Consider the following 25,458-nt stretch of genomic DNA (forward strand, 5'->3'; position numbering starts at 1 on the left):
CCGTTTCTGTTCTGTTATTTCGATTATGGAAGATCGAAAACTATTATGATCATAGTAGAATGAGACTCAAATGTACGGTATGTACAGCATAGTATGAAAACAAGTGTCATGCAGAGAATGATTAGGGAAAATCCCGTTTTGAACGGGTAACAGGGCAATCGTGGTTTCTTCTCTTCGTAACATAGGGTTTATATTGTAAATCGTTAACTATTTCAACGGGGAAATCACCATCGACATTTAAGACGAAGATTCTTTTGTGTGCGCGTCTATATATTTGTTCCCAGATAATAGGGCGTATTTAAAAGTGTTCTATCCCCTCCGAAAATTTTTTAGATTTTATAACTTGAGGCAAAATTTATGTATTTCGTGCCGCAAGCTAGTTACAATTTCCCTAAAAATATGCCCCTGCTAAATATCAGTAACTTTTGTGGAAAAAAAGTGTCACTTTGATAAGCGTTGCTGTACTTTTTCCCTAACGCTTAACCTTTTAAATTATATCACCTATTTTTAGGTGATAGGATAAAATTTTCATCATTCGATTAAAAAAGTACCAATAAAGTTTTTTACTTCGTTTTTTCAAGACTGAAGGCATTGTAGAGCACGTTACCTATACTTTCACGCCTCTTTGCGTCGAGACATAGGATGTGATGACGTCATAAATTTAAAAAAGATATTTTTTGTTGTGCCTATTTTTATTATTTTTTGGCGGGCCTACATTTTGCATTCAGAAGACTGAAATTCTGCACACTCGTTCAGTGCACCCTTAGTATTTTTCAGATGATTTCAGATCTCTGCATGAAAACAGTGGGGTCTAAAGATGCAAATATATATATATATATATATATATATATATATATAACAAAAATAGCTTTCTTCGCAATTTTTTGCCTAAGATGGAGAGATATGAATGGTACCATCTGAAAGGCTGTTCTATTCTGAAGAGAATGATGTACGAACCATGATCTTAGGATAAATAGGGATGTCTCAGGAAACTGTTACCTGAGATCCTGTTTTATACGGGAACCTGGGGTATTTGGGGATATTATTTTTCGCGGGCTTACTTTTGCATCTAGAAGTTTGAAATTTTGAACACTCATTCACTGCACCCCTTAGTATTTTTCAGATTTGTTTCAGATCTTTGCCTTTAAACAGAGGGGTAAAAAGAAAAAATGGGATATTTCTTAACAGAAAATCCCTTTTTCTCGTGATTTTCCAGCCCCAGATAGTCTACACGATGGAGACATTTGAATGGTACCATTTGAAACTATGTTTTATTCTGAAGAGAATAATGTACAAATCATGATTCTAGGATAAATAGGGATGTCTGAGGAAATTTTTATATAACATCCAGATCATCTGGGGTATTGTGGGGATGTTCTTAGCTCATTGTTAAATATTTTTCCCGCCCTTACTATTCAAGATAGAAGCTTGAAATTTTGTAGACACATTTAGTACACCCTTAGTATTTCCCAGTTGATTTTGAGATATGTGCGTTAACACAGGGGAGTCCAGAGGGGATCAAAATTTGAAAAAAAAAAGAAAGAAAAGAAAAAAATCCCGCCTTCTCTAAAAATTTTCCGCTTTAGAGACATGATAGGGAAAATGTGAATGTCACCGTTTTAAAGGCTGTTCTATTCTGAAGAGAATGAGGTATGAACCATAATCCTAGGATAAATAGGGATGATGCTTGACTGAAACTCTCTAAAAAAAAAGAAAAAAAGAAAAAGAAAACATAATTTAAAATTAAGAAACATTGTTTGGGATTGATATAGGTTAACGATTGGGGATTAATTCAAAATTCAACCCCAATAGTTTCACTTAAATGGCATAATTGGCATTTAATATTAATTCGTAATGCTTTTTCTTCAGTTCGCGACTTGTATTATACGAGGAGAAAGATTTGATTTAAATAAAAAAAGTCATCAAAAATGATTTTTAAAAAAAAATCATGATTTTTTTCCACCCTGGTAAAAAATAGTGTGGTACACTTCATTATGTATACAAACTAAGGCAGATGAATTCCGAATCTTCATGATGTTCTTAACTTTCGTGTGTCTAGAATTATAACACAAAGTGTAAGATTTTTTCATTGTGGTCTTTTTAGCATTTGGAGCGTACAAGGTTCAGTTATACTTTTATTTGATTTGTTTACTCACGATATACAAAGAGTGAAAGAATGCATGACTGGACCGAGCCTCGAATACAAAGAGTGAAATAATGCATGACTGGACCGAGATTCGAATACAAAGAGTAAAAGAATGCATGACTGGACCGAGCCTCGAATACAAAGAGTAAAAGAATGCATGACTGGACCGAGATTCGAATACAAAGAGTAAAAGAATGCATGACTGGGATCGAGCCTCGAATACAAAGAGTGAAAGAATGCATGGCTGGACCGAGCCTCGAATACAAAGAGTGAAAGAATGCATGACTGGACCGAGATTCGAATACAAAGAGTAAAAGAATGCATGACTGGACCGAGCCTCGAATACAAAAAGTGAAAGAATGCATGACTGAACCGAGCATCGAATAGAAAGAGTGAAAGAATGCATGACTGGACCGAGATTCGAATCGGAATCTCGGGCTCACTGTATCGATGTGTTAACCACTTCGATACCCAGTCCGCTCCCGAAACAACCATACATTCTATCACTCTTGAAGGAGTTGTTTTGCAGTTAATGTGGTCTGAGTGGTTGAGCATCGACTTTAATAGTGATATTATATACATATGGCTGTTGAAGTAACTGATGTGTTTAATTGAACAACTCAGTAAGCTGAGACTCGGATTTGGATTCTGGTCCAGATGTGCATATCCCCCTTCTTTGTATATCATTGAATTTACACCTGTAGAGGAATCGATGAAATGTAAAATCTTTTATTTCCTTGATTTATCACACTTTACGTATATTAGGATGGAACGAAAAATTTTAGGGTAATCAGAGCATGTTTTGAGGTGCTACGAGTACGATAATGTTTCATAAATTTAAAATTTCGTGTACTGTTTCAGCCTCTTTCGTTTTTTATTTGCACTATAAAAACCTTTATTGTAGTTGTTATATCTAACTAACTAACTAACTCTATGGCCTATGGAACCCGGAGGTTCAATGCCGCGTTCACAAAAGCTTTCCACTGACTTCTATCCTTAGCTAACTGCATCCAGTTTCTACTCTGTATTCCAATCTCTGCGAGATCCATCTTAATATTGTCCTCCCATCTGCGCCTAGGTCTTCCTAATGGTCGTTTTCCGATTGGTCTTCCAATCAAAACTTTGAAAGCGTCTCTACTTTCTTCCATTCTAGCTACATGACCCGCCCATCTAAGCCTCCTAGACTTGACGACCCTAACAATGTTGGGTAAACCATATAAATTATGTAGTTCCTCGTTATGAAGTTTCCGCCATTCCCCATTCCCGTTCCTCTTGGGTCCGAATATTCGTCTCAGGATCTTGTTCTCAAATACTTTCAGTCTATGTTCTTCCCTCAGAGTAAGTGACCATGTTTCGCAGCCATACAGAACAACAGGCATGATTATCGATTTGTATATTTTAATTTTCAAATTCCTCGACAGAATTCGCGACGACAAGAGATTTTGAACCGAATAGTAACACGAATTCCCTGCTTTTAGTCGACATTTAATTTCTCCGTGAATATGATTTTCCTCTGTTAATATTCATCCTAGATATTTGAAAGTATCCACTTTATCAAAAGTATTATTTAGTATTTTAACGCATCCATAATTTGCTGTATTCCGGTCCCGACGCACTTCCATGTATTTAGTTTTCTCTGCATTTACTTCTAAACCCATGTCCCTGCAAGCGTTTAATAAGATCTCTGCATTTCTTTCTATTGTTCTCCTATCATCTCCTATTAAATTTACATCATCAGCATATGCCATAACCTGGTGAATACCGTTCAACTGTAAGCCCTGGTTGCTATCTTTGATTTTCCTTATAGCGTATTCCAAAACGAAGTTAAATAATAATGGCGACAACGCATCTCCTTGTTTCAGGCCATTTTCGACGTGAAAGCTCGTGGACAAAAAATTTCCTACCCGGACTTTACTTTGGGATTCATTTAAACATATCTTAATTAATCTAATTAGCTTTCTCGGTATTCCAAGTTCTGCAAGAACGTTGTATAATGTTTCTCTCCTAACCGAGTCGTACGCCTTTCTAAAATCAATAAATAGTTGATGTACCGGGGTATTGTATTCCCACTTTTTTTCGAGTATTTGGCGAATGGTAAATATTTGGTCGATAGTTGATCGATTTCGTCTAAATCCGCACTGATAATCTCCAATAATTTCATCTGCATATGGGGTCAGTCTTGCTAACAGAATATTTGAAAGAATTTTATAGGATGTTGACAGAAGAGAAATGCCTCGATAATTATTACAGTCAGTTTTGTCGCCTTTCTTGTGGATTGGAACAATGATTGATTCTTTCCACTCTTGTGGCAATTCTTCCTTGTTCCAGATAAGGAGAATGAGTTTGTGTATCTTGTTCCACAATTTTTCGCCTCCAGCTAAAATTAACTCAGCCGGAATTTCATCTACACCCGGAGATTTGTGTTTCTTTAATTTCTTTATAGCGGTTTCTACTTCTATTCGGTTGGGTTCTGGAATATACGGTTCTGCGGTGTGTATCTCCTTTTCTCCACGAACACTAGTTTTTGGTTGCGTGTTAAGCAAATCGTCAAAGAAATCTTTCCATCTATTTAAGATGCTATCCGTGTCAGTGAGAACTGTACCGTCAGATTTCTTTAATATATAAGCACGAGGTTGATAGCCTTTCTTAAATTCGTTGATTCCCTTATACATGTCCCGTATGTTTTTATTTTTACTATTATCTTCAAGTTCCTTAATTTTAGCTTTCAGAAAATCGCGTTTCTTTGTTCTAAAAGTTTTGGAAGTTTCCCGCCTGATATCTGCGAAATTTTGTGTAGTCATTTCATTCGGATTTTGTAGCCAGCGTAATTTTGCCTGTTTTCTCTTCTCTGCTAGTTTTATGCATTCCTGGTCGAACCATGGTTTGTTTCTACGTATTTCCGCGTGTCCCAATTTTTCTTTTGCTGAAATTTTAATGCTATCTCTAATTTCAATCCAGTTATCCTCAACACTAGTGCACTCCGAATCTTCTAAAGCCGAAAATCTATTCGAAACTTCAATCTGATATTCCTCTCTTACCTGGCTCTCTTCTAATTTCTTTAAATTGAATCTCTCCGTTTTCGGACAATGAATATTACCTTTATTCAACGATAACCTCTCTCGTATTATTGCTGCTACCAGGTAGTGGTCAGTGTCACAATCAGCCCCTCTAAATGACCGGACATCAATTATGCTAGATTGCCTTCTTCTATCTACTAAAACGTGATCAATTTGATTATGTGTTTTCCCGTCTGGTGATGTCCAAGTGTATTTATGAACGTCGCGATGTGGGAATTTTGTACTCTTCACGATTAGGTTTTTGGATGTTGCAAAGTTCACGAGTCTAACACCGTTGTCATTACTTTCCTTATGCAGACTTTCGTTCCCTATAATCGGTTTGAAAATATCCTCTCGTCCTACCTTCGCATTGAAATCCCCTAATAGAATTTTCATATGGTATCGCGGGAGTTGGTCAAATATCCGTTCCACTTCTTCGTAAAAACTGTCTTTTATATCGTCATCCTTATCTTCTGTTGGGGCATGTACATTTAAAACAATAATATCACACCACCGTCCCTTAAGAGTAATAAAAGAAAGTCTGTCAGTAACAAATTCAACCCGTTTAATTGCTGGTAATATACGTTTATGAACGAAAAACCCTGTTCCTAACTGGTGATTTTTATTTCCTTCCCCGTAAAAGAACGTAAAATTTCCGGAATTCTCAGATCCATTTCCTTCCCACCTAACTTCCTGAACTCCTACTACGTCCATCCTGTATTTCTCTAACTCCCTCGTTACGGATTTTAACGCGCCTGCCCTATAAAGACTCCTAATATTCCATGTTCCAAATCTCATGTCCATTTTCTTTTGCTGAGGTCGTGCCAAGTTATCAGTCCTTGTCCGAGGCTTTTGTGAATATTTCTGAACAAGTGCATTTTTTTTTACAGGATGAGGTTGTTAGCCCTACCCAAACCCCCAAGCTGGAGGACCACTCCTAGTCGGCTGTCCGCGACTGCTTATTCAGTATATTCGCAGCTAACCTCTATATCTAGAGGTCTTCTCCTCGATCCGCAACCTGAGGACGCGCCATGCCGTGGTGATAGGAACCCACGTTAAGTTGTTATATCTATTTATTGATAAAACAGACTTCTGGGGGTGGAGGAGGTGAAAGGATTTAAGTTTATCGTGAAATTAAAAAAAAAAAAAAAATTAAATCATAAGCCAAATATGAACAATATATATATATTAATGAAAAATGACTGTATTCGAAGATAGAATTATTCCTCTTTCTCCCCCCCCCCCCAAAAGTTGTTTCTTCAATAGTAAGAAAGAACGAGTACAATCAATGTTTTTATAGTGCAAATAAAAGAAGAGTGAAAGAAGCTGAAATGGAATAAGATATATTTGTGAAACTTTATCGTCCTTGCGGCACCTCAAAACATACTTCGATTACCCTAAAACTTTATGTTCCTGTTTTTTGACATCAAAAGGCAACTTTTCTACACTATTAGAAATGAAATTTCGTGTTTTTTTTTCGTTCCACCCTAACGTATATTTAAAAAAAAAAAAAAAAAAAAAGAACGTCTATATCTTTTATTTCATAGAAATAAATAACTTTATTTTTGCCCATTCAAAGTATTTTTTAAATGTCTGTTGAAATTTGCTGTCCATAGATTAAGAGTAGATTGGAAAGTTTTTAAAAGAAACCAAGTTTTCGTTTTTATTATATTATATATTTACATATTTGCATAGAATCTCTCTCTCTCTCTCTCTCTCTCTGGCAACCTTACATTGGGATTAATTACAGAGATAACAATTCTCATCCATTCTTCCTTCACAAAACCACTTTTATTTATTTATTTTCTTGCCTTCAATGCTGACATTGTGGTGGACAGACACAGTGTGCGGGGTTTCTCGGGGTTCTTCCGTTTCCTCTCACTTTCGTCATTCCACTATTTCATTCATTTCCCATCATCACCGTCTTCTTTAACCTAGGCGGCATAAACGTGGGACGTAAAACTTAAAAGATTTCATTTCAATGTTGACGGTATAGTCAAACGAAAATTCGGCGATTAATGATTTTTGAAATGAATCCATGACAAGGTAGAGAAGAACAAGATGAGTATCTTTTGAATCTATTTGTAAGACAACCCTCCAAAAGGCATAGAAAATATTTTAACAATTGTATAGAAAGTATTTGAAGAATTATAATATAGTAAGAATTGTCAAGAGGGAAATTTTTCTACTACAACATTGTTGTGTGTGTGTGTTTCGTCTTTTCTTAACGCTGAATGTATTTTTATTGTAGGCATCTGCTCATCAAAAGAATCTGGATGTTGGTGCGAATATTTTTATCGGGAACTTGGATCCAGAAGTAGATGAGAAGCTTCTATATGATACTTTCTCAGCGTTTGGAGTAATTTTACAAACACCGAAGGTAAGATTTTTTTTTTTTTTTACTCATTAGCAAATTATAGTAGTTAATTGTGATTATCATTAGGAGTAGTTAATAATGTAACGTATAAGTCGCTAAACGCTGTAAAATCGTCAAGTTCGGATTACTTATATAGTGAACTAAGAATCGTTATCTTTGTTAAGGAAACAATATGCTCTTAAAAGAAAGCCTTGAATCTATTTTTCCAATGTCAGAATAGACTAGTGTCGAATTCATAGTTTTCGGGGTCACTGGAATGAAAAGTGACACTTCTAATGCCGTTTAAATCCAAATTCAGCTCCGCAACTTGGAGAGGGGAAACATATAACAGTGATCGAAAATGAGCAATATCAGTGTCGAATCCATAGTCTTTCGGGTCGCTGAGATGGACAGTAACACTTCCGATGCCGTCCTCCGCAACATGAGGAAGGAGGATATATATATATATATATATATATATATATATATATATATATATATATATATATATATAAAATCATCGACAAAGACCGATATTAGTGTGCCGAACCCATAGTTTTCAGGGTCGCTCAGATGAACACTTCCGATGGCCTTTAAATCCAAATTCAGCCCTGCAACTTCGAGGAGGGTAAGACAGAAGGTCGATCCGCGTATATGTGTCCAATTTTGAAATAGCACTAACCTTATGAAAAGCCATGGGACCACCATCGGTTGGCCTCAATGTGATGGCCATGTGTTCTGGCAATAGCCCTGCACCGTAACTTCCACTGTAGAAGACTACGACGAAGTACAGGAAGTGGATTCTTCTCCCATTCCACCCGGCAGGCTTTCCACAGGCCCGCGAGAGTAGTGACACGACGAGAAGAAAGTGCCCTTTTCAGTAGACCAAACCCGCAGAAATCCATGGGACTGGCATCTGGTGATTTGACTGGTATATCATGAAATGGAATAGCACGAATACCGGTGTCTGTCTCCATCTGCTTCAGAAAGTTCTGGGTAGAACGAGATGTATGTGAGGAGGCCTTATCCATATGCACAGACACTTGCTTAATGGCATGCCCATACAAACGAGGTAGATCTTCTGTATAAATTGGGGTCAGTATATGTTGCTGAAAGAATGCAGAGTTGATTTTACAGTTTTTAGGGACCTGACGAATTGTTAACTTGCCCTGATAAGAGTAATCGGCGACAACCATAAATCCTTTCGAGAAAGTTGCTTTGCAATGACGGATGAACGCAGGACGGCTTTTTGCATCTTGCGAAGTGTAAGTTATCGAGCGAATTTTGCCACAATCTGATAGATACACCCATGCTTCATCTAGTGTGGCCACAAACTTCCACTTTTCCCCAGGTAGATGGCGTTCATAGAGGCGCCTGCTGTTGGTCTTTTTCTCACGGCGATGGGCCGCACTTGGACATATATACGCGGATCGACCTTCTGGATATATAAAAATGATCGAAAGTAACCGATATCAGAGACCGCTTCGGTAATAGTAAAAAGTGACTAACAGAACATATCGCCCCTCTCAAGACAAAGGGGCGTATCTCATTTTGTTCAACTTTTCCGGGAGACAAGTTTAGAGATATTATCATAATTTATTCTATCGTATTCTGTTAAAATTTAATTTGATCTCGTTGTGGTATATACCTGAAACAAAGGAGATCAAACTAAATTTTAAAAAAAGATATAGAATAAACAATTAGCAAAGGTTTAAACTTGTTTCCTGGAAAAATTAAGAAAATGAGATACGTCCTTTTGTCTCGAGAGGGACGATATTACTAATTTTTATTTTAACCGGCGAAGCAGGTAATTGATGCTAGTATTTCATAAATAAATATTTTAATAACCTGGACATATCGCATCTCACTTGACCTGAAAAAATATACTAGGGTTAGTTTACTCTTGGGGGTGAGTTTTCGAACGATTTTGTTCATATTTCATTTAGAAACGTTTTAATTAGTAACTCTAATATATGTCATAAGTAATTTCTTACGAAAAAATCCACAAAGCGTAGTTTACTTTTGAGGATGAGTTTTCTTAAGGCAAAATTTTCCCAAAATGCTTTAATCTTTTGTTCGTATTTCAGCACATGATTGATTTGATTGCAAAAAGTACTCAGCTGATCGAGCTGAAATTTAGTGCACAGATGGAGACTTAAGAAATGTCAGGTCTGGAAGATGCTACTCAATATAAGTTAACGGGATGGTTTATGCATGAGTGGCTTCACTTATATGTACGATATATTAACAATATATTGGTTAGTCAAGTTCGTGCCTATATTGACATATTTAAGGGAGATACTAAGTAAATTTGAAGAAAATACAGGGTTATCATAAATGATGGACCCTCGTAGTAATTAAAGTACAAATCCAAACTGAACATTCTTTATACCAATGGAAAGAGGAAGGTTGAAAGTTTCGGTGACCAATGATGGTTCCCGAAGCGGCCGGTAGAGTTCGCGCGGCAATAGGCCGCCATTCGTTTCCCTCTCAGTCGTGTGTGAGATGGCTACCGTGGAGCACAAGGTTTTCTGTGTTCTTGAATTCGCAAGAAGTGAGTCACAAATTGTAGTGCAGCGGGTATTTCGTACAAAATTCGGTATTGAACCACCAACTAGAAAAAGCATTAAGTGTTGGTGGTTACGCGGAACCGTATCACAGCTGCCGTGCACTCAGTAACAGTAGATACACTTGCTCGTGTGCGCGACGAGTTCAGCTACCGCATAGATGTTTGCCGTGCAGCAGACGGTGGGCACATTGAACATTTAAAAAACCTTGAAACTTCCACTTTCCATTGGTATAAAGATTGTTCATTATGGATTTGTACTTTAATAAATACACATCTTTAAAAATGGGTCCATCATTTATAATAACCCTGTATAATAATTGATAACAATTTCAATAGAAAGCGTAATAAGTTTTATTAATTGAGAAGTGTGGATGTGCAGAATAGAAGTGATCTGGTATATAATAACTGGCTATTATCTTAGTTAACAGTTTCTGTCTTTATCTTTTACTTGTACCTTCATCATTTATTAGGTCTCGTCTCCGTATCAACTCCATACCGATCCCTTCGATAAGTAGAACGTGGAGCTAATACTTTTTCTCGACGACAGACACCAATCACTTTGTTACGATATGACTATTCACTCATCTCGTAAGGCAAAACTTACCGAAAGTTATTGATCTCGGAGACAAACACTAGCTGTTTTAGGGTTCGCAAACAAAGGATACGATAAGCAAAACAGCATTCCCATGTATTTATTCAGAATGAAAATCGATTAATACAGTTTCACATCTTCTTTTATGCCTTTACCAAATGACGGGACTAATGTACAATTTACTGCAAAAGCAAACTAATTTTTGCGTAAGTGTGTAACCTACAGAGTGCTCAAAATTAGGTATACAAGTGTACAGTCCCGTACTGATCGATCATGACATTTTATATTATTTACTTACTGTTATCCACACATGTATTGACTTAGTTTCTTCCTTATCTGTTCTTAATTTATTTTCACTTATACCGTAAGCTCGGAACAAACCAAAGCAAATAAATTCATTATATTAATCAATTAAAATGTCATACTTGATTGATGCTGGTCTGTATACCTACTATAGGTTATCATAAAATACGTATCACTGTTCAAAGAACTACTCAACGGAGACGTAACTACTCAACAGAATGCAACCAAACTTGGTAGAAGCATATTTGGGAACATGCAGAGGCGATTGGTGTAGAAAATATTAGTTCCCATTTTCGCCACCAGAGGTAATTGTGGCGCTGTACAACGCCATGTCAATGCAGCGTAGAAGAAAAACGACATTAGTGATGCAAAATAATAAGAAAGGCTGTAATTACCTCTCCAGGTGCTTACTCACGTCCGCATATGTTTCAGTGATACAGGTTTGAGCGCCAGTATGTCCCAGAAGTGAATTGATGGTGATCCGATGTTGGCTTCTTTTTTCTTCCCACACTCTTTGCCTTGTCTTCAAGGGGTCCCGGGTTCGATTTCCAGTAAAGATACAAATGAGTCTGATCCCATGTTAACCTGTAGGTCCAGTCCTTAGAACGTCATCATTTTATACGGTACTAGTCACTATGCGTTTTTCTTGTTCAGAGAACTTCACGTCAAAGACCTGCCTTTGGACAGAACCTCACAGCATCATCATCGCCAATAACACATCACTACACCACGGGGTTATTAATAGGAGTACAAATCAATGCCATGCGTCGCACAGGGGCATAATTATGGTCTTTCTTTCATTGAATATCAATAATATCATTTGTCTTCTATACCACACTCACCGCCTTAAAACTGAACGGAAACACAATAGCCTCTGGAGGCGGGATTTGACACTAATCTTCTCCTGGAATTTTGGAAGGAGCTTGCATTTTATGAGCACAGGAAAGACTAACATTTAACTTCATTTTTGTAAGATATCCAAGACTTTTAAAGGACGCTTCAGCTCAAAATATCCTCCCCCGTAAATCCGCCACTGACCACGGGGTATTAATAACATCGGTAATCAATACCATGAGACCCACAGGAAAGGTAATCACAGCCTTTCTTCATTCATTAGTGTCTTCTTCATTCAGGAAAGGTAATCATCTAGCATCATTAGTGTCGTTTTGCTTCCATGCTGTACTTACTTGCTGTTGTACAGCGCCACAATTACCTCTGGTGGTGGAAAATGGAACTAATTTTATTTTCTACATCAATCGCTTCTGCATGTTCTCAAATCTACTCCTACCAGGTTTGGTTGAATCCTGTCAAGCGGTTAGGTTTCCAGAGTTCTCTGAACAGCGATATTTATTTTATGATAACCTGGTACTTTTTGGTCAGCCTTATTTTTCGTCACATAGAATTTCAGTTTTAAAATTTCTCGCTTTTCTGTTGATCCATTGATAAGTTTGTGCAGTCAAATTTGCTCCGGGGTGTCTCTTCTAGTAGATAATGTATTAAGCTATTGTTTTCATAACAGTAAAGAATGGTATGCTGTTTAATGGTAATAAATGAAATGGAAATAATAAAAACATACTAGGTTCTGCTTTCATGTTGCTCCGGCATCCATAAAACAATTAGGTCATCGTAGTCCCCGTGGAGCCGCCAATGGTGGCAAAGAAATATCTCTCGGAATATCATATGTTGGTTTGTCTTGAATACGAAAGCTTAAAGACATCTTATTCCTAGCATTGTTCCTTTAAGAAAAGATCTTATTCAGTCACTCAATAATGTTAAGACGTTAAGAGATGCTTTACGATACATGTATAAATACTGTCGGTGACTTGAGCTGTTCCGTTTCCAGACTCGAGGTATCAGAAATTGAATCTTCTGATTCTGAGCAAAACGCAGCACAAGTACGGCACCAGTTTTCACATCCACTGACAGACATCAGGCCCGTAGACAGCCCAAAAATGTAGGGGGGGGCGGCTGAAGTTAGGGGGGCAGGATCCAATCATATTATAGTTCATTTACAAGCCTACCGTGAAAATTTTAGGGGGCCAGCAAAAATTTAGGGGGGGCCGGGCCCCCCTAGACCCTCCCCTTAGATACAGGCCTGACGGACATTAGAGCAGGGCACATTGGCGACTAACAATTTGGAGTTGGCGACCAGTGTTCAGTAGGAATGGTTTCTGCCTAACCTCACAGGGTTGCGCAGTTTCTGTTTCGCGCGAAAAGAATTTTCACTGAGGAGAGAAAACACGGAATGTGAAGTCTTCACAACGGACATGGACTCTCTTTTCTGTCAAACCAAAGAAAATGGAGGGGGGGGGGGACTTATAATTTGTATGTGAGAGATACTGGTGTGACTATCATTTTTGGATTGAGGAATGCGTCTGACTTCGAAATTTTGCGCCCTGCATTAGAGTATTTGTAATTCGGACTCTCCTTGTCAAAAGGTCATTGGTACTTAGTCACCTGCGACAAAAGAACGAATACAGTAAGCTGCATTGATTTAAGATAACAGTCAAGATCATTCTACAACGAAAAGGATTGTGTGAATGACTTCCGTGATTTCCTGAGGAATTGTTACCGAAATAGAATAGAGCAACATATGTCTGTGTTTAAGCTCATTTTCGACAACCGTAACCTTCATAAAGTCACAATCCTGATTTGTGGTTGTTTTGTTTTTATCGTTCTGCAAAATATTATCTCAAAAACTGACTTTACATGTGGTCATGGTTGAAAATACCCCTGAATTTCGTGCTTTATTAACTTATGAAATAATATATGTAAAGATTTCCCAGTATATCAGCTCAATTGGTTATTTCACATTGAATAACGTTCTTTTTATCACACAAATGTTCTTCAACGAGAAATAATTTTTCATATAACTCCGTGACAACTATATGCATAATAAATTTTGATTTCGTTGCGTAATTGTTCCTAGTTTTTGTTAGTACTAAAAAAACAACAAATGTATTCACTACTCCAAATGCTATAACTGATCCAAAGAATAGAACAATATATCTAATCTTCTTAGCAAATATGTTCCATCTTATTGTATATGCAATAAATACTTGCGTTCCTCTATACCTCTTTATTATTACCCTGTACCCAGTGCAAACGTTACTAAACACAATTCAGCTTTGTCACTCCATAGATATTACATATTTAATATGCAAAATATCTTCATAATAATTCACATCAACTTATACATCCATAGTAATTCTGTCTCTTATTTGCACAGACTGTTTCTTTAACTGGACATACACATATTTCTAAGCACTTCTTACCCAATCCTATTTCCAACAGTGTTTTATTTATTTTATGTATTATATTGTATTTATTTATTATTTTTGAAGATGGTCTCAAGTTTGTGTCCCACTACCCTGTCATTAAACTCACAAACTATGTAATTGAATGAGCGCGCTATAAGCGTACCGGCTAATGCCTGTGTCATGAAAATGCAGTCGAATTTCACCCGACGGAACACGTCCTGGTCACGTGTTCGTTGAATCTAGTATAGAAATGAATAAATGCAAGTTAAAAATTCGTCTGTATATTCTGTAAGGAATAAAGAAGAGTACATTGTTTTATCTGTAATTTGTAGAAGTTTCCAGATAACTAGAAACATTTTTTTTTTTTTTAAATACCGAGATTCAGTAAAGAATGTACAACAGAAAAGAAAGTTACAGAGTAGTAAATGAACTAATGAGTTGCATATCTATTAATGAAATATTAACCTTGAACTCCACTTAAGCACCCGTATTATTAATTTATTCGTAGGCGTTTGGATAAATGCTTGTTATCATCATTGAGATAAATGGCAAACGTTTCCGAATAAATTAATAATACGGGTGCATAACTGGAGTTCAAGGTTAGTACACTAGACTCTCGCTAAATCCGGTCCCGGCGGGAGCTCATGTGGTTCGGATTCCACGTTAATCAGTAGGTCCACGTCTCATATAGCCTCGCTGCTGAACGGGGCGTTAAAATCAAAATCAACTCAACTCAACTGTCGCTAATCTGGCCATTTCTTGCGAAGAGAGGTGCTGGATTAGCGAAAGTACCGGATTATTTTATGTGTCTGAAATTAAACACATACAGTACTATACTTTATTATACATAAGGTTATCTATACATTATCCCAGGAAAAAATAGAGGAACGTAATGCTTGAGATTGTAGGTAGATTACCACTCATTATGAAACATGTCCTAAATGTTCACTTGAAGCACTTGATGCTCGACGATGGCATGTATTATCACGCATCTGCTTTACAATCAACAATAAACGGAAGTCGCAGTAGTGCTGTATGTCGGGTTCGATTCCTGCTGGGGACACTCGGTCAAAAAGTATAAAAGCTTTTCTCAGGCCAGCCATCCTGAGTGAGGTTTTCCTGGGTTCTCCTTATTCTCACCAGGCAGATGTCGGAATGGTACCTAAGATATAGGTCCCAGCTCGCTTCCTTGCTTCCCCTATCCTTTCTTCCTTCCCTTTCCTCAAATAGTGTGATCGCCGAGGAAGTAATCTCCCATACATGACGGGCTAACATGGCCATAGATGTCCAAAGCCCATAAATCTAATTCCTAATCCTAATCCTAGTGACGGGCTAACATGGCCATAGATGCCCAAAGCCCATAAATCTAATTCCTAATCCTAATCCTAGTGACGGGCTAACATGGCCATAGATGCCGAAAGCCCAGAAATTTAATTCCTAATCCTAATCCTAGTGACGGGCTAACATGGCCATAGATGCCCAAAGCCCATAAATCTAATTCCTAATCCTAATCCTAGTGACGGGCTAACATGGCCATAGATGCCGAAAGCCCAGAAAACTAATTCCTAATCCTAATCCTAGTGACGGACTAACATAGCCATAGATGCCGAAAGCCCAGAAATTTAATTCCTAATGCTAATCCTAGTGACGGGCTAACATGGCCATAGATGCCCAAAGCCCATAAATCTAATTCCTAATCCTAATCCTAGTGACGGGCTAACATGGCTATAGATGCCGAAAGCCCAGAAAACTAATTCCTATTCCTAATCCTAATGACGGACTAACATAGCCATAGATGCCGAAAGCTCAGAAATTTAATTCCTAATCCTAATCCTAGTGACGGGCTAACATGGCCATAGATGCCCAAAGCCAATAAATCTAATTCCTAATCCTAGTGACGGGCTAACATAGCCATAGATGCCTAAAGTCCAGAAATCTAGTTCCTAATCCTAATCCTAGTGACGGGCTAACATGGCCATAGATGCCCAAAGCCCATAAATCTAATTCCTAATCCTAATCCTAGTGACGGGCTAACATGGCCATAGATGCCGAAAGCCCAGAAAACTAATTCCTAATCCTAATCCTAGTGACGGACTAACATAGCCATAGATGTCGAAAGCCCAGAAATCTAATTCCTAATCCTAATCCTAGTGACGGGCTAACATGGCCATAGATGCCCAAGGCCCAGAAATCTAATTCCTAATTCGTAAGTACAGTATTTATTTTTCCGCAGCTACAGTATAAACAGATACAATCGTTGATAGATCGTTGCAACTTTATGCGGCAGACGCCAGATGTTGGGACCGAATTACTGAGAGAACGGACTACTAAGGGTCGGATTAGCGAGAGTGTAGTGTATTTCATTATTAGCATATAAACATGTTTGTACAGAGCTGAGTCCTCAAATACGAGGTTATGTTGTTTGTTTTGTTTGGCATGAAGGTTTATCAATGTATGCCATGTGTGGTACAAATTGCAGTGTGTAAACTCCAGATGATAGAACACAATCTCCATCTGTAGGGAGTACATTAATCTGAATGTGATTCTAGTCCTTCCCGCTGGTCTAGTGGCTAACGTGTGTGCCTTTCGTGCACGTGGTTTAGTGTTCGATTCTCAGTAAAAGAGCACAAAAGAAGAAATTAATTTCAATCATTCACTCTCATTGATCATCCATCTCCTTCGCCCTAAAGACTATAATCGTGGTACGTTAAAATTTAAGAAAATAATAATTTGACTTTCTGAATGTGGTTCTGAAATATGAAGTTAATGTAGTTATTCACATTAAGAAGAGCTTACTTCCGTTTCCAGTTACGTTGCTTCCATACAGTAAATCTTTTTGTTTTCGTGTGTAAAATGAAAGTAAGTTAGTAATTCCGAATTGCTATTAGAAAATTCGTAGTGTTTGGTGTTAAGAAACAGCATACGATAGCTAAACTGTTAAGAAAACTTTCAGGATGCTTTCAAAGCGTTATTAAACCAGAGAGTTTCCTTGTTTGTATATGTTTCTGGTGTTAGTTGCTGTTAAAAGCATTTTATACTGATAAGTGTTTAAGAGTACAAAGAGGAGCCATTAGCAATAATTAATTACAAAATAAAGTGAATTAATATTACTCATAATATTTTCTTTGTAATTTAATATATGATGAAGATACTATATAAATTTTAGTCGAGTTATTTGCTTGGAACACTATACTACCATATAACTTACGCCTTCACATTGCACACAATTGTGTCAAAACTTTACACATTTGCTGCGCCAGTGTAAAACTGAGTTTGGATCTCAGTGCTATACGAGTAACGAGTCACCGGTGACTCGTGTAGTACGTGGATGCTAGCAATGTTCAAAATCTGAACAAACAAAAATACCACAAACGAACAGAGGTAATAGAATGCATAAAATGGCACAGCACAGAAATGAAATAACACACGAGTCACCGGTGACTCGTAACGCAGCGAACGTGTTAAGAGTTATTTTATTGTGTATGTGTGTATTAATGTGATGGTTTATTGCTTTTTTTACTGTTGATTCTTTGTAGATTATGAGAGATCCAGAGACTGGGAATTCCAAAGGATATGCTTTTATTAATTTTGCGAGTTTTGAAGCCTCTGATGCAGCTATCGAAGCAATGAATGGCCAATATCTTTGCAATCGACCGATTTCTGTATCGTATGCCTTCAAGAAAGACGCTAAAGGAGAGCGTCACGGCTCAGCAGCCGAAAGACTCCTTGCAGCACAAAATCCATTATCTCAGGCGGATCGACCTCATCAACTGTTCGCAGATGCTCCACCTCCACCGCAGGCAGCCGCACCCCCTGCTCCTCCTCCTCCACCAACAACTGCTCCACCACCTGCTGGCATGACCATCGTCCCTCCCCCGCCTCCAGCTCCACCTGCTGCACCTAATATGCCCCCGCCACCTCCTGTGCCTCCTCCAGCTGGAGTACCGCCGCCAATGGGCATGCCTCCTGCTGTGCCTCCAATGCCAATGCCTCCTGCGGCTCCGGCACCTCCGTTACCTAATATGCCACCTGGCGGTCAGCCTCCACTGCCTCCAATTCCTCCACCCCCAGGAAGCATGCGACCGCCACTTCCCAATATGCCTCCGCTACCCCCGACCTCTTCTCACGCAGCACCACCTCCACCTTCATCTAGCGCTCCACAACAGACAACGGCTCCTAGTGGTCAAGTATCTATGCCGCCACCAATGCCTCCAACTGGAGGGCCTATGCCTCCGCCTAGAATGATGCCTCCGCCGCCATGGCAGGGAGGAGGACCGCCGCCACCTCATCCACCAGGTGCACCGCCAGGTATGCCGCCGCCTCCTCCTGGAATGCCTCCGCCGCCGCCAGGTGAGTCATATGTTTTGTCTGTCTGTATATTTAGGGTTATGATTTGACGCATATTTATATAATTTATACAATTATTATACAATTTATATATTTAAAAATATATAACAAACTGAGAGTTAACAAGAGTTACAATTTAATCATTTTTTAACTGACTCACGGAATGCAAATTTCCCATGACTATTGACGAAAACGACAAAAATTTCTGAAACAGTTTAATTAAAGTACATTTGGGTGTTGTAAGTTGCTATATTTTTTTTACAAATTATCTGTCTGTATATCTTATGCATATAGACTTTTCACAAATGAAATATACGCTTTCAATATATTTATAATAATTTAAGCAATTATAGTGTTAGCTATAGACATGTGCTTAGATGGTTTTATAACTTATGTCTTCAAAAGTGAATACCAGTAAGTTAAAAAAATGTTCTATAGTAAATCATTTATGACTAAGGATGGCGAAAATTTTCCAGAATCGGAAATTTTACTTTTCGGATTTCGGAAAAATTCCGAAATTGGCCATCGTTATTTATACCATAGTAGACATCAATTCGATGTCCAATTCGTCCCAAATCCTTCCGTAATAACTCTATTAAAGTAGTTTTATTGGGTTATTTCACTTTATTTTTTTGAAACTCCTTTGTTGAATTATAAAAAGACTGCCCTATCGGTAAGGTTTTATTGAATTTTGCTTCAAAAAGCGAGCAGTTAGAAAGCTTGTTTCTGCTAAATCATTCACTCATTAAGCATTTTCTTCAAGATTACTATACGTCTTATTTCATTCGTCATATGATAGAACTGATGCTGATGTAACAATGAACTGCTGTCATTCATTTATTATTGTTACTTTTATTCTGTACTGTACACCTTGAAGTCTGCCTCACACTTTTGGTTTTATACAATATACAAGCATTCCGAATTTCAAGTGTTTATTCCAATTCCAAGTACCTAAAACATGAAATTATTTGTCCAAAAAAAAGGTCCATTTAAATAACATGGAGAATTTTTTCATCCCCCTTTAGACCGCCTAAAAATTAAAAATATTCACTTTTAACAATGTCACTGCGCGTTAGTCCCGTAAAGCTACAATCAAGTTAAATTTCGAAATTTCCACGTCAACTGGAAGTACCTGTTATTTTATGACAGTGAATCAGTTCATGGAGTTTTATATATAGTTAGAATATTTCATTTGTAGTAAACCTATGTTATTTTTCTTTCATATATTTTCGTTATAAAATAATGGTATTGCCTGTTGTATTATTTACTTCTTTGTTCTTTTGTTTGACACGTAATTTTTTACGATAAGGCTAAATTATGTGTTTATGTACTATAAAGTCCGTTTGCTAATAAATTATCAGTTATTCTTTTTAAATAAATAGTAAAGAACTCGGAGTGACGGATGTTCGATAGTAGTGTTTATTATTTCGATTATACGTATGCCGAGTTTATTATTATTATTATTATTATTATTATTATTATTATTATTATTATTATTATGAAAACCGGGACCTTATTTAAATACACTGCTTGACAAGTGCTAGAGTACAAACACATACGGTATGGGCCCATAACTTTCGCGCTTAACAGAATTGCTCAAGTCACAGAGTTACACTGGAAACTGAGGACACTAACCATATGGATTGCCGAGCGTATTTCCTATATCCTAATCTAATCTAACATGCCTAGGATGCTCTCGGAAGACGAGGAATAATCCTCGGATCCTCTTCGCTCTTCTGAACTCTCTCATCGACAGCATGCCAAACAGTCAGAGAAGATTCTTGGTGTGCAGACAAAACTAGTTTGTATCTATGGTTATAAATATATGACAGCTGTCATTGTAAAGTTCGAACAAAAATCCTTAGAAAACGAAAATTTGTCTATGTATTAACGTGAGGCAACAGTTACATTTAAAAAACAAGACCTTGAGATTAATGTTCATAAGTATCCGAATGTTCTCAAATCTGCAACATCTATAGAATTACCATTTCGAGTGAATACGCAGTTTGCTTCAGTAGTTTTTGTGGATGCGGAAGCTTTAACATCTTCAAATAGAAACGCCCTTACATTTAAGAATTTAGAAATGTGTAAACGTTCTGAAATACAATAACTTCGTTTTTCCTTCTTAATATTATAGAGATAGGTAATTTATCTTTTAAAAAAATAGATAAAAGAGCAGTTATCAAAATAGTTAAGGATAATAGTGTTACTTTATAAAATGTAAAAGAAGAATGTGACTAGTGTTAGTAGATTGAATTACACTTATTGTAAACTATCTGGAATAGTATATCTCAAGTAATTAGAACTTGTGATACTACATATAAATGAACAAGCCTAATTCTTACTTTGAATCATACTTTTATTCTTAATACTTCTTACCAGTACTCTCTTTGAATCATACACATTCATATACTTACTTATTTCTTCTATTCTTGTCCTCACGACATATAATCTGAATCTTCATTATATCTAGTTTCTCTTGACAATCACAGACCACTAACCTTACGCTACACAACATGTGTACTCTAACCTGACACTTCCTGCTAACAAATAGTATCTCTTATGCGTCTAATTTTATTACCTTTTCCCTTCTTTTTTTTCTATGAAACTTCCCATAAAAACAACTAAAATGCCCACAGAGTCCCTATGACAACGGAAAGTGGCTGCGTATTGAAAAAATGTAAAAATTGGCGTTGTCATTATTGATTTAACGTATTGTTTTATTTATATTATATACGTTGTTTTTAGTTTATAATATTCCCACTTTCGGATTGCACCATTCGATTCAAACAGCTGTAATTCCCAATCATGCGGTCGATTGCCATGATCAGTAACAAATCGTAAGGTCAAACGTCTAAGTCTGCAGAGATCAATTTATTAGCAGCATTATTTTTTTTGACATGGGCGTTGTATATGCCCCAGTCTCAAGTTGGACGGAAGATGGACGGAACATGTTTGTAAAGAAGGGCTGGAATGATAATTTTTTGGCTTTGGTTGTGATAATGGAGACAACGCAAACGTCCACTGCGAAGTAGTAGAACCGTTAATCATTTCTACTTTTTTTATTTATTTTTTTTATAGGTCACTTTAAAGAGATTTGTCGTTTATGCCTTTTGCTTTAAATGACCTCAACTAAAATTCACAGACTACCTTAATAGAGTAACTTTCATACCGATTTGGTCCAAATTTTGGAAGGTGTTGCAGAGAAATAAATGTGTACGTTAGGTTTGGTCATTGGCCTTGATAGGTCTCAGTCAGATAGAAGACTCTTACTTTAGTTATGATGTTGGTTAAAATCTATAAAGCTGTTTCTGAGAAATAAAGTTCAAGTTAATTTTATCCTTTACCTTTGACCGATCTCAATCAGATAGGGGCCTCTTGCTTGGGCTCTTATTAATCTTATCATTTTTGATGTAAATCCATAAAGCTATTTTTGGCAAATAAAATTCAAGTTGCACGTACGCATATTACGACATTTAATTGTTGAGCCCCCCCTCCATGTAGCGGACCGTCATCGTCGGGAGGGGGTGGACAGAGAGAGCAGCTTCATTTCTAAGTTATGTATCACCCCTGATCCGCATGTCTTTGCATACCCGGTCAGCCGCGAATACCGCTACTGGATTCGCGGGTGGTTGATGGGAGTCTTGAAAAGTTGATGGGCCGTGGACTTCTTTCTCCTTCTAGGGTAGACGTGCTCCTATCCGGCCTGCTGTTGTGTTCGTCAAGTGTTTGTGTTTTCCGGTGCCCAGGTCTTTGAAAATATAAAAAAAAATACAAAAAGCTATTAGAACGTAAAAAAATTGTAATGAAAACTCAAAAAGAAAAAAAATCGCACCTTTTGTTCTCTTGGGTTGGTGGGGACTTATCCTTTTGGTTTGACAGTTTAGTTCTAATTCTTCCTTTGCCGGGGCCTGTATTTTTGGGAATAGTTTTGTTGTACCCATTTCCCTTGACCGCATCGGCCTCACGCTGATCCTACGGTGAGAGTGTGCTAATGGGATAGCCAGAAGAATAGGAGAAGATCTTCTTACAAGCACTCCGATGTGAAGTTCGGCGTTCACACACATTTTTCTTTAAAAATGTGTATTTATTAACAACTTTTTATGAATACTAAAAAAACCTTTAAAATAGGGTCCGGGCTCACCCTCTCGTAAAAAGCCCAAAACAAATGAGAGCGAGATAAACTTTCAAGTTGCAGATATTGTGGAAAAGACAAGTATCACGACGCCTGTAGTCCGATATCCTGTAATTAAAGATACTGATAGTGCCAATGTTGAAGCTAACCGTCCGAACGCTATTAAGAGCTTGTCCGCTTTTCTCAGTAGTAAAGTTATTACTTATAACGCCGGACAAGATAAAGATATCAAGAAATTATGGAATGTCACTTTATCGGTGGAAACTATCGACGGGAAACAAACAGCGAAGCTACTCAAATGAACCTCCATTGGACCAGTAAACGTGTCGGTACAACCCCATCGTTTACTGAAGGTCTCTCGCGGTGTGATATATTGGGACCTCCTAAATGACACAGAGGAGGAGATTAAATGGGAGCTGGCTGATCAACATGTTGTAGAGTAAGAAGTCTGGTGAACTTGTGGCTACTCAGTCATTGATTCTTACTTTCAGATTGCGTACACTTCCGGACTACGTGAAGGCTAGTTATTAGCGACTTAAGGTCCGTCTGTATATTCCCAGTCCCTTGCGCTGTTTTAAATGTCAACACTTCGTGCACACCAGCACGTCGTGTAATGCGAGTGCTGCTGTCTGTGCGCATTGTGGCCAGGGTAGACATAGTGCGGAACCCTGTACAGCGACCAAGCCCTTTTGTGTTAATTCCCGGTGGGGTCACTGGGTCGAGAAAGTGTAAGACGGTTTTTCAGGCCAGCCACCCTAAATGAGGTTTTCCTCATTCACACCAGGCAAATGCCGGGGTGGTACCTAACTTACAGGTCCCAGGCCGCTTCATTCCCTCCCCAATCCTTTCTTCCTTTACTTTCCCCGAATTGTGTGCTCGCCGAGGGACGTCATCCCTCAAATCGTGACGGGCTAAATAGCCTTAGATACCGAAAACCCAGAAATATAAATCCTAAATCCCTTTTGTGTTAACTGCAAGGGAGAGCATTCTGCTTCGTCTCGGGTCTGTCCACTCTTTCAACGTGAGAAACATATCAAGAGCTAATGGTTATTGAGAAGATCTGTGCTGCTGATGCTAAACCTCCTTTTAAAGGAAGCGTCCCTTCTTCGCTTTCTGTGCCCTTTGTTACTCTTGCAGCTAACTTTTGTATATCTGTGGCAACTCAGACGTTCGACGTTTCCACCCAAACTAATCTTGTTCCCGACAAAAGTCCAGAAATTCCGACCCCAACCGCAACAACTAGCGAATCCCCACCAAAACCACATGTGTTTTGTTAGTGTTGGTCTGCGGCGAACTCCAGCTCTTCGTCGCTCACCTTATGTGGCCGGCTTAAAATTTAGCCAGTATATATGGGGCAACCCAATGATTCGATCCTTTCCTCAGAAGAAACAAAATCTTCAGCTGTTCGTAAGCCATCTTCAGTTTCTTTGAAATCTGATATAGTGGAAGACAATCTGATGGATCTGAGTGGACGGTACTTGGCCCACGTGGAAAGGTTCGCCTCGAATGTTGATTTCTGAGGTGTTTTTTTTTTTTTTTTTTTTTTTTTTTTACTATTCTTGTAGTTACATATTTTCTTTATTGTTATTATTATTGATATTTACTGTTAGTTATATATTTTCTCTATTGTTAGTTTTTATTGATATACAGGGTGGTAGGTAACTCCACCGACAAACTTTGGGAGGCGATTCCTTATACGAAATGAAGAAAAAAGTAGATAGAGCTGGAGCTGGTATACGCTCTATCTAAATATCCATGTTTCAGAATTCACCGGTACCAGCGAAACGAACGCACCATTAGTACTTAAAGGAGTATCCCTATACTTCAACTTCCTTTTGACAGTTCGTTTCACCGATAACGGAAGATGATAAAACATGGATATTTAGATAGAGAACATTCTAGTTCCTGTGTAATTCCTTAAACCGCTTGGAATAGGTCCTATCGTTTCTAAGTTAGGGAGTTTTGAAAAATGATTTTTCGAATTTTCAATGGATCATAACTCTGAAAGGAGGCATTTTTCGGCCCATGTTTATTAGAACTTTTTTCTTTTATTTCGTATAAGGAATCGCCTCCCAAAGTTTGTCGGTGGAGTTACCTACCACCCTGTATATTATTGTTGTTGCATATTTATTATTCTCATATACTTATATTATTTTCTCTCTTCTAGATTTTTTACTTCTCTTTTGCAGCAGTATTTTCATATTTTGATATGTTGGTTTTTAACTTGTATTTAGGCAATCGTGTAGATCGTGACGGGGACAAATAGCCTCGATGCTGATGTCCTCATTAAACCTCAATCAATTGTTCAGTAATTAGATTTTACTTAAGAGGTACCGCTGAGAATCTGTAGTACATTTAATAGTGTTTTATAAGTATGAAACGACGTGTTGTGAAAAATTGTCATGGTCGGTATTACTGAGTTATTTGCAAAATATCAGAAAAAGATATAAAGAGCTTTGAGGAGAAAAAGTTAATCTTTATTTTGATATTAAAGCATATTTACGTATACATTATATCCTAGTGATTTTTAGAGGATGTATAAAGTATAAGATGGTAGCTTCAGGCAATATAATAACACGGTCAGGAATTTTAATAATCATGTCACTCACTTTAAATTCTGATTCTTGAAAATTCTTAAGAGATTTTAAAATACAATACCCGGTTGCACGCCTATTGAAACATTTAAAAGAACCG

At 37.6% G+C, this 25,458-nt stretch overlaps 1 protein-coding gene across 1 annotated transcript in view; it reads left to right on the forward strand.

Moving 5' to 3' along the window:
* The window catches only part of Spx (Spliceosomal protein on the X), a 45,959-nt gene that overhangs the window by 17,413 nt on the left and 3,088 nt on the right, over window positions 1-25,458 (forward strand). The window contains exons 4-5 of the mRNA XM_081741009.1: window positions 7,454-7,582; window positions 17,819-18,632. Coding sequence (XP_081597135.1) covers window positions 7,454-7,582; window positions 17,819-18,632 — 943 coding nt within the window. The remainder of the gene's footprint in view (window positions 1-7,453; window positions 7,583-17,818; window positions 18,633-25,458) is intronic.

Source organism: Thermobia domestica, chromosome 15, assembly GCF_964235325.1.
Source record: "Thermobia domestica chromosome 15, izTheDome1.hap1.1, whole genome shotgun sequence".
In the NCBI taxonomy this organism is placed as follows: Eukaryota; Metazoa; Arthropoda; class Insecta; order Zygentoma; family Lepismatidae; genus Thermobia; species Thermobia domestica.